At 42.3% G+C, this 13,448-nt stretch overlaps 4 protein-coding genes across 4 annotated transcripts; 2 read left to right on the top strand and 2 right to left on the bottom strand.

The window, feature by feature from the left end:
• Window positions 1–912: 912 nt before the first annotated feature.
• On the bottom strand, window positions 913–2,487 carry hint2 (histidine triad nucleotide binding protein 2). Its single transcript, XM_062451622.1, has 5 exons — window positions 2,143–2,487; window positions 1,817–1,957; window positions 1,494–1,598; window positions 1,243–1,315; window positions 913–1,160 (listed from the first exon to the last, which is right to left on the bottom strand). Exons 1-5 carry the CDS (start codon window positions 2,227–2,229, stop codon window positions 1,069–1,071), a joined length of 498 nt encoding a protein of 165 aa, XP_062307606.1. The 5' UTR covers window positions 2,230–2,487; the 3' UTR covers window positions 913–1,068.
• mrps30 (mitochondrial ribosomal protein S30) lies at window positions 2,373–6,479 on the top strand. Its single transcript, XM_062451620.1, has 5 exons — window positions 2,373–3,198; window positions 3,320–3,465; window positions 3,810–3,915; window positions 4,042–4,218; window positions 4,594–6,479. The coding sequence occupies exons 1-5, from the start codon at window positions 2,583–2,585 to the stop codon at window positions 4,851–4,853; spliced, it is 1,305 nt and encodes a 434-aa protein (XP_062307604.1). The 5' UTR covers window positions 2,373–2,582; the 3' UTR covers window positions 4,854–6,479.
• emb (embigin) lies at window positions 5,094–9,768 on the bottom strand. Its single transcript, XM_062451621.1, has 8 exons — window positions 9,624–9,768; window positions 8,911–8,979; window positions 8,403–8,580; window positions 8,030–8,118; window positions 7,464–7,591; window positions 7,085–7,370; window positions 6,895–6,928; window positions 5,094–6,747 (listed from the first exon to the last, which is right to left on the bottom strand). Exons 1-8 carry the CDS (start codon window positions 9,688–9,690, stop codon window positions 6,690–6,692), a joined length of 909 nt encoding a protein of 302 aa, XP_062307605.1. The 5' UTR covers window positions 9,691–9,768; the 3' UTR covers window positions 5,094–6,689.
• Window positions 9,769–11,136: 1,368 nt separating this feature from the next.
• cplx4b (complexin 4b) lies at window positions 11,137–13,397 on the top strand. The gene is made up of 3 exons (XM_062451624.1): window positions 11,137–11,376; window positions 11,891–11,978; window positions 12,584–13,397. Exons 1-3 carry the CDS (start codon window positions 11,312–11,314, stop codon window positions 12,809–12,811), a joined length of 381 nt encoding a protein of 126 aa, XP_062307608.1. The 5' UTR covers window positions 11,137–11,311; the 3' UTR covers window positions 12,812–13,397.
• Window positions 13,398–13,448: the final 51 nt, after the last annotated feature.

The following is a 13,448-nucleotide window of genomic DNA, read 5'->3' as shown; positions in this document are numbered from 1 at the left end:
TAGTTGCAAAAGGTCATTTGAAGGTTAAATGCCTCCCACTGGGTCAGTACACTGTTCACTAGATTTGAGTGAAGCACCACATGATCAAACTATCTGATATTGAGATCACAAGGGATATCACTGAATTGATAAGGGGAATCACTTACTCAAATTTATGGGGAAAGATGAGACTTTGACCCACCTGTTTTTATTCTGTGAAGACATTATGTAACTGTTTCAGGTCAGACTGAAACACATTTGAAGTGAAGGTTTCTATCCTTATCCATTCTATCTTTATCTTAGTGGTGTTTCAGTAAATGTATTTGAATGCATTCATTTAATATCTTAATATATTAGACGCTCTGGATAAGAGCGTCTGCTAAATGACTAAACATAAACGTAATATTATTCATATACTCACTTAGCTAAATAAACTAATGCTAAATGTCATTTTGTTTCCTTTCCACATTATTTACTATATCAACCACATCATGTTGTGGTCGTTGGCTGCCTTCTAACATTGTGTTGTCCTCAATCAAGAAACCTGTCATGGGCGACTGGACAAGCGCCGTTGCAAAGTTGCTTTTGTAAATATAGGTGAGAGTTTAAACCAGCTCTCAGGTGATACAGCGTAACCTACAGTTAATTTTGGCCATCAAGGTCATTCAGTGCAACCACCCGTACCACCAGTATACTGACACTCATTCCTGTTTTAGCTGCTAGACTGGACATCTGCCAAAACAGTTTGGGTCATTTGAGCCACAGCATTAAAATGGTAATAGCAAGCATGGGATAGCAGTAAAAAAGGATTTGACAGAATTCAACAAAACTATTCTATTACATACATATTAGGCTACATATTTCAACTTTTTTTTATAAAGGTAGCCTACTTCAGACTTGACATGAGACATGACGAAATTGATAATTTAGACATTTCTTTTCAACTGTACATTTATTTACATTCTTCTGAATACATAATAAATCATTTGTCCACATCGGTTCAAATAATTGTTTTTTTTTTCAAGCAGATCATGAGGTTGTCTCTAAGGCCAAGGTCAACAAGTAATCCTGGACAAAAACAGACATCTTCTAGCCTGGAGGCCATCTCATCTGTCTCCCTCCCAGAACGTGGATGTGAAGGTGGTACACGGACTGGGCCCCATGCTTCCCATCATTGATCACTGTAGACAACAGAAACATGTTGGAAAACAGTAATGCAACTAATAAAAGAAACGTACAGGATTTGTATTTGACCACACTTACCCACTCTGTAACCTTCCTCTAAGGACTCTTTCTTTGCCACATTCTTTGCAACCACCAGGAGGTGCCCTAAAAGCTGATGATTGAGAGAAAATATTACAGGGATAAGAAACAGGTTCTGTGCCATTTGTTTTTATTTCAAAGGTGTACTGACAAAACATCTACAGTATGTGGTACATTAGGGACAAAGGTCTAAAAACAATGGCTCACTGACAATCGGAACATTTTATACATTGAAAAATGTAAATCAGTACCTCAGCTTCATCATCTTTGGCCTCACTTATTCTTGGAATAGGGACTCTGGGAATGACCAGAAAGTGCACAGGGGCTTGAGGGCCGATATCTCTGAAGGCAACACACTGCAAAAACAAAAACAACATCAAATGATCTTTGAAAGTCTTATCTATTGTGTATTGACATACTTCATAACTTCTGTCCAAGCACCATATTACATGCAATAATATGGTCAATAAATGTCTGCGTGCAAAACCATTTGAGATGACAGATTCGGGGAGGCCATAGGTCATCATTCGTGGCAGCTGAAAGAGAGTGCGTGTAACTCAATAAATCTGTGTACCTTTTCATCCTCATAAATTATATCTGCAGGAATACTCTTGTCAATCACTTTGGAAAAAATGGTTGGAGTTGGAGACCCATATTTCCGGCTCGCCTCTTCTGCCAGACGTACCTCGTCGTTTTTTGATGTGCAGAGGTGTCTCTATGACAAATGTAAAGCGTGTAAATTAACGACACTTTGTTTGAAGGACAGCTGTAGTTGTCCTCGAAACATTGCAATCTACATGTGGTTTACAACTGGAAGGAACATTTGTATCATCAAGTCCATGACAAGAACGTGCTGATCTTTAAGATTAAAGCGATTATGTTCCTTCTCAAAATAGGTACCTCTGATGCTCGACACGCAGGACGTAAAGGCTTGACATAGCACAGACTTCTCCGGACGTGGGACCGAATGCCTTTACAAAAATTCATGGTTTGATTTGCAGCTTGCCCCCAAGCTTTGTCGCTACCCGGAAGTTAGGTTCTGCCCCCTTTGGTGCGTTCAACATTCGAAACGTTTCCGAGTGTTCAATTTATTTATTTTCGGTTGAAATAAAATCTATCAAAAAGCGATCTACAATTGAGAACGTCACACGTTGTACGTGTCTTGATTTTGGGTAACTTTGTAGCTACCCCATGTAGCATCTCATGCATAGGCTGTATGATCTCATGTAGTTCCTGAACCGGGCGTTACGTGATAGCATAGTGGCAATGTCGGACGGTTGCGGCGGATGCACCAGGAAACAGAAGAAAGGTTTGCGGAAGTGTCAACGACACGCTAAAACATGGCGACCCGCACGCGATTGCCCTTGCAGTCAGTATTTTATAAAAATGGATTATTGTTCAGAAGCGGACGACTTGTTCATACTAAGACAGACATACAGCAGCCAGCATACCCTCCCATAGTACCTTCTCTTACTGCTAAAAGCAAGTCTGCGAAGAAGCGCCAGTTAGAAGAGCACGTCAACAAAGTTTGTACTGCCAGTGATGTACAGGAGAAATTGACACTACTTACTAAAATACAGCGAAAGAAGTACGTGTTGCATCCGCAGACATTCGCTTTGAATTCCGATAAGTGGTACCAGCATTTCACTAAGACCGCATACCTACCTGGCTTACCGGATACATTCTCAATCGTTACCGAGAGCAAAGATGAATCGGCCCCTGACGCTCTGCCGAGTGTTCCATCACCATCAGCCACCATTGATGAGAATGCATATGCAGACATACGATTGCATTTTATCAATGCTATTTTGCAAGAGAACTGGTACATGAAGAAACCCAGGCATTTCACGTATAGAGAACAAGAGCATAACGTGGCCCCTTTCCTGAGGAACCTGATGTCTGGACTCACCTACGCACTGGCAAAGCACAACCCTGTGCTTCAGTGTTCAAGCCTAGGTAAATGAGTGGGATTGTGTATGGCTTTATCTCAGTATCCCACAAATCGTCTGTATGAGTAGTGAGGTCTTCATAACGCATTGTTTTGTGGTGATGTTTGTGTTGATGTTGTGCCCTGCAGACCTGGACCCTCAGGTCAACTTCTACTGGCTAAGAGGGCAGAGGACCATCCCTAGGGGACACCGGAGAGGCAGAGTGGAGCCCATCAGATTTCAGATTGATGACAAACCACATAGTCAAATTAGGGTACATCAACAGCTTCCAGAGGTATGAGTTTGACTAATTACACATCTCAAATGAATGACAACTCAGGGATCGTTATTAGATGTAGCTCTAACAAGTCATCAAGCTTGATTTACATTTTAGTCATTTAGCTGACGCTCTTCTCCAGAGCAACTTACAGTAAGTACAGGGACATTCTCCCCGAGGCAAGTAGTGTGAAGTGCCTTGCCCAAGGACACAATGTAATTTTGCACAGCCGGGAATCAAACCGACAACCTTCTGATTAATAGCCCGACTCCCTAACCGCTCAGCCATCTGACCCACCATCTGATTTAGACCCGTCGGATGTCAGAGGCAGTATCTATATCGGCTTCATCCCTGTGTTTCAGTTCATCCCACTTGAGGCATCAAACACAGCAGATGTCCCAGAAGTCAAGTTTGCTCCTGACCTGCTGCCCATGTTCAGACGGCAGTACGACAACAACATCTTCACAGGTAAGACACGAACGTTGACACCGAAGACACTGTAAATGACAAGGCTGTAAACAATAACTATCGTTGGTCAGTGACACTGTTGGGTACATGGGAAGTATAAGTATCTTAACATCCTCGTCGATCCAGGTGCCAAGGTCCCTGACCCGGCCTGCTATGGACACACCCAGTTCCACCTGGTCCCGGACCGGTACCGGCGAGACAACATGATCAAACGTAACTTGGAGGACCAAATCGAGGTCTTCCTGAGGGCCAATGCCATTGCCAGTCTCTTTGCATGGACTGGGGCCCAGGCCATGTATCAAGGTAGGGTGTCATTGCTGAAATATCAGATAACCTTCCCATTTACATTTTACATTTAGTCATTTAGCAGACGCTCTTATCCAGAGCGACTTACAGTAAGTACAGGGACATTCCCCCGAGGCAAGTAGGGTGAAGTGCCTTGCCCAAGGACACAACGTCATTTGGCATGACCGGGAATCGAACTGGTAACCTTCGGATTACTAGCCCGACTCCCTCACCACTCAGCCACCTGACTCCCATCCCATGACTTCCCATGTGCAGAGTCACCATACACCGACACAGCATCCAGCATTCCTAAACTTGTATGCCTTTCCATAGTGGTGGAAGCAAATTCATGAAATGTAATTGTGATAACGCCTGCCGTCTCTATATCCGTAGGTTTCTGGAGCTACCAGGATGTGACCAGGCCCTTTGTGTCCCAGGCTGTGATCACAGACGGACAATACTTTTCGTTCTTCTGCTACCAGTTGAACACACTGGCCTTGTCCGCGGAGACTGACTCAGGGAACCCCAGGAAGAACGTTCTCTGGGGGACAACGAGCATGCGTCTGTATGAATCTGTCCAAGATGGGGCTGTGGTCGGCCTGGACGACTCTGTGCTGAAACTGCTGGTTCAGTTTTTGATGAACAAGCCGTGAATAGGACGAATCAGGAATGAGACTGCACCTGGGAGTCTTTGAAGTATGTTGATTACGTTGTAACTTATGGTCATACATGACAAATGTGTATGGTAAATATGTAGTGTATATTCATGTTGGAAAATACTTGGGTGAAATGGTTAATTGGTTGTAAGAATGGATAGTTTCACTTGAACTCAAATACAAATACATTTAATGGGTCAAGTTTAGCCTCAAGTGTTTGTGAATTTGGTTTATTTATTTTTGCCACTAGATGGTGCAAAACAGTTTATTACGTGAGAACCATACACAGATTGAGATAAGTGAACACATCAAAAATGGACACAGGTTATATCTAATGTATATTACCATATGCATACATTATAATGTATTTAGTTCAAGTAAAGTATAGGTAGCTAAACATTTTTGTATGGATTTTGTATAGGCACACTGCTTTTTGGATACAAACAACCAAGACACCAGAAGTTAACAGAATCCCAGAACAGTGTAGAGTGGTACCTTATGTAATATTCATTTAGCAAATGCTTTAAAGTTGCTGAGTTAAGGCACTGCACACATAAATCAGACTTGACTAAAATAATAAGTGCAGTAGTACAAGTAAAACTAGCAGCATACTTCTGTTTGAAGGTTGAAGCTAGGCGGAGGCTGAAGTCCTTTCTGTTTGGAACAGGCACAATATGCTCTTCAATATGCCTTACCAAACGACACAAACCTTTACATCATAGTGATTGTGCAAACTAGGGTGGGCGATACTGCAAAATTTGGTATCGATCCGATACCAAGTAAATACAGGGCCAGTATTGCGGATACCGATACTTTTTACTTTGAAAAGCAGCTGATCTACTTTTGTGTAGGGGAAAGCAATGCCTCATAATTGATGAAGTGAATGCATCATCAATATGCTAATTTGAATGAAAATAAAAAATGATTATGTAATTACTCCCTGTAACTCCCTTTACATTATAGTGGTTGTGCAAACACCGCTCCTCTTACTTCGCTCAAGCTCACTTTGCCCCTCCCCTGCCTCCCCTGCTATGCTGTGAGTTGTTGCCGGCGTGCACATGCAGCACATGACTCAGTCAGCAGCACACTGATGGCTGCATAATGGCAGAGAGAAAGAGAAGCGCCGTCTGGAGTTACTTTACAGCTGAGGACACAAACACTGCAAGCTGTGATGAACATACGGTACTGTGGCAACACCACAAATTTAAATAATTACATGAAAACTCACGCAAAAGAGAAATCCGAGCTGCAAAGTAAACGGATGGAGGAGGAGGGGAACCCCCCCCCCCCCCAAACCAGAACCCTGGCACCGAGACAGAGCTCACTGGCAGAGGCCTTTCAGCATGGTCAGAAATATCCAGGTAGCTGTATCGGTATCGGCAAAACTGGCCCTGTATTTACTTGGTATTGGATCGATACCAAATTTTGCAGTATCGCCCACCCCTCGTGCTAATATGTTTTCAAGCAGGATATGGAAGAACAGGAGCATACAGGAATAATACAAGCGTACAGAAAGATATGGAACTCCTCATTCAGTAAGGCTGACTCACTTTTCTTTGGGTTACAAAATACATTGCAACTATTCATTTGTGACAGACTGTGGCCATAGTTTTGCAACAATAATCATCCAAAATACCTCAACCCCTGAAAACAAATGCACTAGGAACATTTCATGAATATATTAACCAGTGACTGAATCCAGTCTGGTTTAATTCAAGAAGCAGTTTTGAATTTAAACGCTAAAACATTCTTTCCTGAATGTGAATGAATTTTATATTCTGATGAAAATTTGTTGAAACAGACCAAACCTGATATGACTTTGACCTCTGATGTTTACATCTTTCTTTGTCTTATTGTGGAACTTTCTTCCATCCCATTTTCTCCTTGTGCCCTGAAATTATAAAATAGATTAATATATAATTTCTTGGCACTATCCGCTGTGAGACTGTGAGAAATATTATTATACACCATTTTTATGTTGCTTTGGATAAAATCATCTGCTAAATGAACACATTTTGACAGATTGAAAAATACTTACAGCTTACTGGTTTGGGCACTCTGATTTTCATTTCCTGAGAAGAATGACAGTTTACTCTTGTGTTTATCAACACAATGTCACACCCCCGTGATGTCGAGGAGGTTATGTTGATAAGCCACATTTCTAATGATAAGATTTATAACCTGCCCACATGAAATGAAACAAGCTCTGTCTGTTCCTCTGGTTTTACCTGAGTGGTTTTGCTTCCGCGAGTTGCGTTTCTCACACAGTAGAATGAGGAAGACCAAGACGACAACCTCCACCAGGATGGCCAGGAAGGGCTTGAGGGGCTCTATGAAGGTGATCACTCTTAGCTCCACGTGGCCTTCGCTGGCGCCGATGTGGAAGACCGCGCTGCATGAGTAGATCCCGGCATCAGACTCGTTCACCAGCAGCACCGTCAGTTTGGAATGATACCCCTCGGCGTTGACATGCATCCCGTGGCGCGACGCGTTAGCTCCCGTGTCAATAAGCTCCTGAAAGATCCAAACACCAGAAGATACACTTTCAAGTCATATTCCTTTACTGTGCCCAAGAGTACCATCAAGGCTATGTGGTGTGTTACTCACTTTCTCGGTCCCATTGACTTTATACCAGAGCCAATAGACCGGAGGTTTCTTTGATTTACAATCAATCACCACAGAGTCACCAACATAGCTCACAACTGGCTTGTCTCTCATGTCACTCATCTTTGGTGCTGGGAAACAGAAGTAATCATGAAAAAGTAATTTAACCAGTGCTTTTATCCAAAGCAATGTACTTCACAGGGAAATATCGAAACCTGATCTGCAGTCAAATCCTCTAACCACTGAGCTATAACCCTCCAACATTACCTTCTCAATACTTCAACACATACATATATTTTGCCTACTTGAAAAGCCTCTGAACCCACTTTCCTGTATGTTCTAGATGTTTCCCTTTGCTCCAACACACCTGATTCAAATACATGGGTTTGTTGACAAATATTCATTTGAATCAGGTGAGTTGGAGCGGGGAAACATCTAGAAACATACCGGACAGTGGGCCATGAGGACCAGGGTTGAAGACCACTGGTACACATGACCGTGAACGAGACACACTGTGAAACGTGATATTGTGACACGTTTAAAAGTGGCATGAGAGAACATTGGCCTACCTGCCAAATGGAAGTCTATTTTCGCCACATCTTGTGAACCGACAAAGACACAGGAGTAATCCCCCAGGTTATCTTTATTAATGCTGAACCTGTGAAAGAAAAGATTGTCACAACTATAGGATAACAACCACAACTCTGACAAACTAAAACAAATTATGTTTCCTATCGCTGAGTTAACACACTTGTAGAACGTAATGTGCATTTCTGTATAGCCAATATAATGTTAAAGCACTGTCATGTTCTCTCCTTGACAACACCTTTATAATACTGTGACACTTAACTTACACATTTATTTGAATGTATGCAAGTCATAAGATTCCAGACGCAAATGTCAGTTCCCTAAATCTGACTGAACAATCAAACACATACTTACACTTTTTTGAGATTATACTGCTCATTTTCCAATTGGACTTGAGTGTTAGCAATTTCAATCCCATCTTTTTTCCAATACCCAGTAATGTTGGGCAATTTGGTTTTGTTACCCATCCAGGTACAGTCTAATTTTACCTTGGTGGGTTCCAAAAGTTCAACATTTTCAACATGACTGTCACCTGTATGTTCGAAGTTTGGATGAGAATTTAAGCACAGAACAAACAGGCCGGAATGAGACAGCTATTTTTAAACATCTTGTAAAAGTGAAGGAACCTAATCAGTATGTTAGTACTTCATGGCTACTTAATTCAACCCTCTCAATTACCATTGTTATCTTGTCCATGTTTATAACTACCTGAGGCGTTGTATTTGTAAAATAGCAGAGATAGCAATTAAATATCTTACAGTTTATGGATCTAACAACATAGTAATCCTCTAGGAGAACCTTCACCCCACTGTCTATCACATTGTTAAATGACAAAAACGTCTGTTGCTAAATGTATAGTCACCCTTAAGGACCACACTCTTTTCAAGCAGTGCCGGTGGGTCATCTGGGACCAACGGAGGTGGTGTTTCAGCTGTTAGGGAAATGTGTTTCATTGTCAGTGTTTTATCATGAGCATTGTTGGTACTACATAAACCCAGATGAATTTAACTAATTTTCAAATGCTTGTTCCTGTTTATATAGTCGCCTCCCCTTACGCCCGTGCCATTGTTTTGGCTGTGCATAATTCAGTGGAAGATTATTTAAAAAGTACAGAGCACTGTCTACTATAATTGAACATGTTATGTGACATACTCATGATGTCATGGCTAAAATGGAGAACACAACAACCTATGAAGTGCCAGTGGCACATGTGCATTCTGGAGTAAACCTGACTTCACCAGTGCATCCCCTCAACAAGCTCAGTAAAGAAAATAAAAGAAACGTTGCCTTGCAAAGGAAATTACATCAACACAACCATGATACTAGTGTAAACTGCGGCCCATGTACAACCCAAAAGACCTCACATCCATTAAAAAGTGGGAATATAACAGTATAACATAACGGTATGTCTATTCTGCAACATGCAGTACTGCTGTAACACAGACACACTGTCACGTTCAGTTATCGGTCTCCAAGGTCACATGAACAGCGAGCTAGTCAAAGAGAACAGGTTGAAAATGAAAAGAATCCCAGCACATTTACACCCCCAAAGGATAAAAAAAAACGGTTATTTACTTGTGTCGATGCCTCTGGAGAGGAGGATCAGAAGGATCCGGAGGGAGTGGATCCAGGTAGATGACATGTTTGCCTCAGTCAGTTCTTGTTCTCTCTTCTGCTGTCTTCGGCACACCACTCTCTCACTCTCTCACATCCCCTCTCACTCTCTCACAACCCCCTCCCTCTCTCTCTCTACTGATGCTAGCTGCGTTTTGGCTTGGAGTCCCCTTCCCCCCGCTTCCTCCTCAGCATCCGTGACGTACCACAAATATCAGCCTACTGCCTCCTGGTGTTCATCCATTATTCACACAGACTCACAGGGAGAGGGTGAGTCGGATCCCACACCGCAGGACAGCAGAACGGTGTAACTCGATGCATTTTTTTGCTGTCTTTTCCACCGTATCTCTGTGTTTATGCAGACCTGGCCCACACGGTGTGTATGGCGCAGTACGAGTCCTTGCTAATGTGTATGTGAATTACACTTGCGGGGCTTTACTGCTCTGGAATAACTGAGGGGTGTAACATGAACCCACCTAGTGGTAGGTCATATGTTGCTGCCATTTTGGATTTAACACCTTCAAATCAAATCAAATCAAATTTATTTGAATAGCCCTTTTTACACGCAAGCATGTCACAGAGGGCTTCACATATGCCCATAGAACTGCCCCTCAACCAACCTAAACCCTCAAGGAAGACAAGGAAAAACTCCCAAAAAACTCAACAGGAGAAAAAAAAATGGAAGAAACCTTGGGAGGAGCAATTCAGAGAGGGATCCCCTCCTCCAGAGACGGTTGGCATCACCTTACTCCCTAAACCATGGGGTAGGTCACATGCCACTAAATTCATGCCCCCCATAATCCCTACCATGATCCTTAGTATGTCATTATTCCTTGTATCCAAAACATATGTGAACTAGGTATTACTCATGTTAACATGTTTTTTTTTTTCAGAAGAGTCCTCTATTTACCATACTTTTGAATACATTATTTCGCAGAAAGTGGGGTAGTTGAGAGATACCGATGCAAATGGTTTTGCATGCATGGAGGAGATTCTTCAAGCACATTGTTTGAACAGAAGAGGGAGATTACCTGTGATTTTCTCTTTTACTCAGCGATGTATCAATCCGGCTATCTCGGTCTGTCTGTCTGGGACATCTTTTGGCACACAGGCTTTGGTTCTTTATGTAAGGGGATTAATGCCAAACAGGCATGTGCAGTTTGGGACAGAGCATGACCCTGTGCTAGTAAAATCAACTTGTTCACCATGCCAATCCACTGCATTGCCACGTCTGAAAGTCGATAGTGTGAGCTTTCAGTTTCATTAGGAATATTGCATTTTCTTCTAATTGAAATAACATGCTTCCAAGAGGCTTAAACCAGATTATGGCGTCTGCACAATTCTCTCCTTTCTGGCTCATGCAGTCAGTTGTCAGGGTGCCCTTGACTACGCTGTCCCTCAGACCGAGCGTCGGTTCCCATTGGTCCGGCCCACAGGCAGGCCAATCCAGGGGCAGCGTCCGAAACCTGCAGCCTGACTGGAGAAAAAAAAAGGAAAAGTGCAACAAATCTCCTGGGTGGACAGTTGTCTCTCTCTGGAGCTCCCAGCGAGGAGTTCAGAAGTTACTCAGTCCAGTGAGGAGCGTTGAGAGGAGCCAGCTGTAGACGATCCTGAGGGAGGAAAAGGACCCAGACAGACAGAGAGACACCATGTCGACTGAGGGGATGTCACGAGAGGAGGCTGAGGAGTACCAGAAACAGCTGGTGGACGAAAAGTAAGTCTGGACAGACAAAACTTGTAGAACTGCATTATGTAAAGTTCCGAAAGAGTGAAGATGGAAAAAATCTAAGTAATACTAAGCCACTGATACATTTTGTGCAGTGTGAATGGTAAAACATTTTCTTTTCTGAAGAACAGTTTTATTTAATTAAAATTGTAAAAAAAAAAAAAAAAAGGCTTTGCAGGCTTAGATTATTATTTGTGACTTAATCTCTATTTGTTGAGAATAATGCGATTGACTAAATCGTAATTTCTAATACACGACAGAAGCCATGTTTGATTTGAACAATTTATTGTTGACAAACCTCTTATACTACCCTTTGTAATGCTTGCAATATTTAAACATAAATCACAAAAAAATCTGCAATCAGTTTTGTGCTAATCCATTTTTAAATGTTTATGTTATGTCTGTAAATATGTTATGTAAGTATGAAATTGTCATTTAATAAAAAATAAAAAGTGTGACATTACCTGACTGATTGGATGTCATGTTTCTATCCAAAAAAAAGGATGGAGAGAGATGCTGAGTTCCTGGTAAAGAAGGCTGAGAGGGCAACCTTGCGGACCTGCCTCAGAGATAAATACAGACTGCCAAAGGTGAGACTCTCCACCCCTTTTCCACCTGTAAATGCCTGTAAACTGTAAGCTCTTTATAAATCCTGGAACCAGAGCCATCGCAAGAAATGAGACACGAGGTGAGAAACTTACGCTATTTCTCTCGTAATCACAATTACTACCTCAACGGATTTAGGTGATGCAACAGTTTTTGCCTGTGTGCCGGTCTGTCTGTCTCTCCAGTGCGTGACTAAGCACTTAACTAGGAGCCCACAGCCTGCCACAAAGAGCGTGTCTGTATAAAGCGAAGGGATTACAGCATCAGAAAAAGACTTAGTGAACTTGGATGTCCCCTGTGTGTTTCCTGGGCTCTGGAAGGCCCTGTGTGTCAGAGCCATCTGTCTCCCAGGCCTGGTATAGCAGGGCTGCTCACCCAGCACAGATAACCTCTTGGCATTCTGAACTAAGCTTGATGTCTTATTTGTTTGTTGCTGAGCCAATCAGGGTTGTTCTGTTCAGTGCCAGAACAAGGAAGAGATGACGTTAGAAAACTAGAATCACTCTTTAACAAGTGAAAGAGAAATGTTCTTAAACAGCAATCTTTGTCAGTGCTGGTCTGACCTCGACACCCGTGTTCATACCCTCAGAGTGAACAAGACGACAATATGATCCAGTTGGCGGGAGATGACATCGACGTCCCCGATGAGCTCCTCAAGATGGTGGAAGATGATGTGGCGGAGGAAGAGCAAAACGACTCCCTCCTGGGGCAGATGCAGAACCTGCAGAACATGGACATGGACCAGATCAAGGAGAAGGCCTCCGCCATGGCCACGGAGATGAAGACCAAGGCGGAGGAGAAGTGCTCTGTCATGTGAGGACCAGAGACTATCGAAGCACGATTTGCACTTCAAATGGGTCAAATTAGTATTCGGAAAATCCTTTCATTTGAGCTTGGGTGGGGTTTACCAACGTGCTGTGTTTTAAAGGGTTTCAAATACTTTTTGACCCATGTATGACCTGTTCCAGATTAGTTCCCTACTCCAAGTATCACTTTTACTTCCCTGACACATTCCAGCTTTGATTAATTCTTCAGGCTACTTTAGCTTGGTTAATCTGTCAACAGGCAGTCTCCTGGACAAGTGAAGCACAACCAGCCCTCAACTGTGGGGGGTAGTGAGGAAAACTTGACAGGGTAATGAATTAACTTTCCCTGTTAAGGCATGTATGGTTTCCTTGTTATTTGTTGTGCACAGTGAGCCTTGTGCCAAGCAGGTTCAATCAGACAAAAGAGAATGTTGTTAGTTGTTTGACTTTGACAGTAAATGTAATATTGTCCATTTACATTTTTATTTCTTTGAATTTCTCAAATGAAAAACCTTTATTGACAGACTGTATACAACTGGATTTTGTACTTTTGCCTGCCTGTTTGTAATAAATACCTAGATGTTTCATAAGAACCGCTTACAAACTGAAGTCTTTTTCATACATTAGGTTAACATATTGAATATGCCC

The sequence above is a fragment of the Osmerus eperlanus genome, chromosome 25 (genome assembly GCF_963692335.1).
Source record: "Osmerus eperlanus chromosome 25, fOsmEpe2.1, whole genome shotgun sequence".
NCBI classification, from domain to species: domain Eukaryota; kingdom Metazoa; phylum Chordata; class Actinopteri; order Osmeriformes; family Osmeridae; genus Osmerus; species Osmerus eperlanus.
The sequence above is the reverse complement of the archived record's forward strand: the minus strand, read 5'-3'. Positions and strand labels throughout refer to the sequence as shown.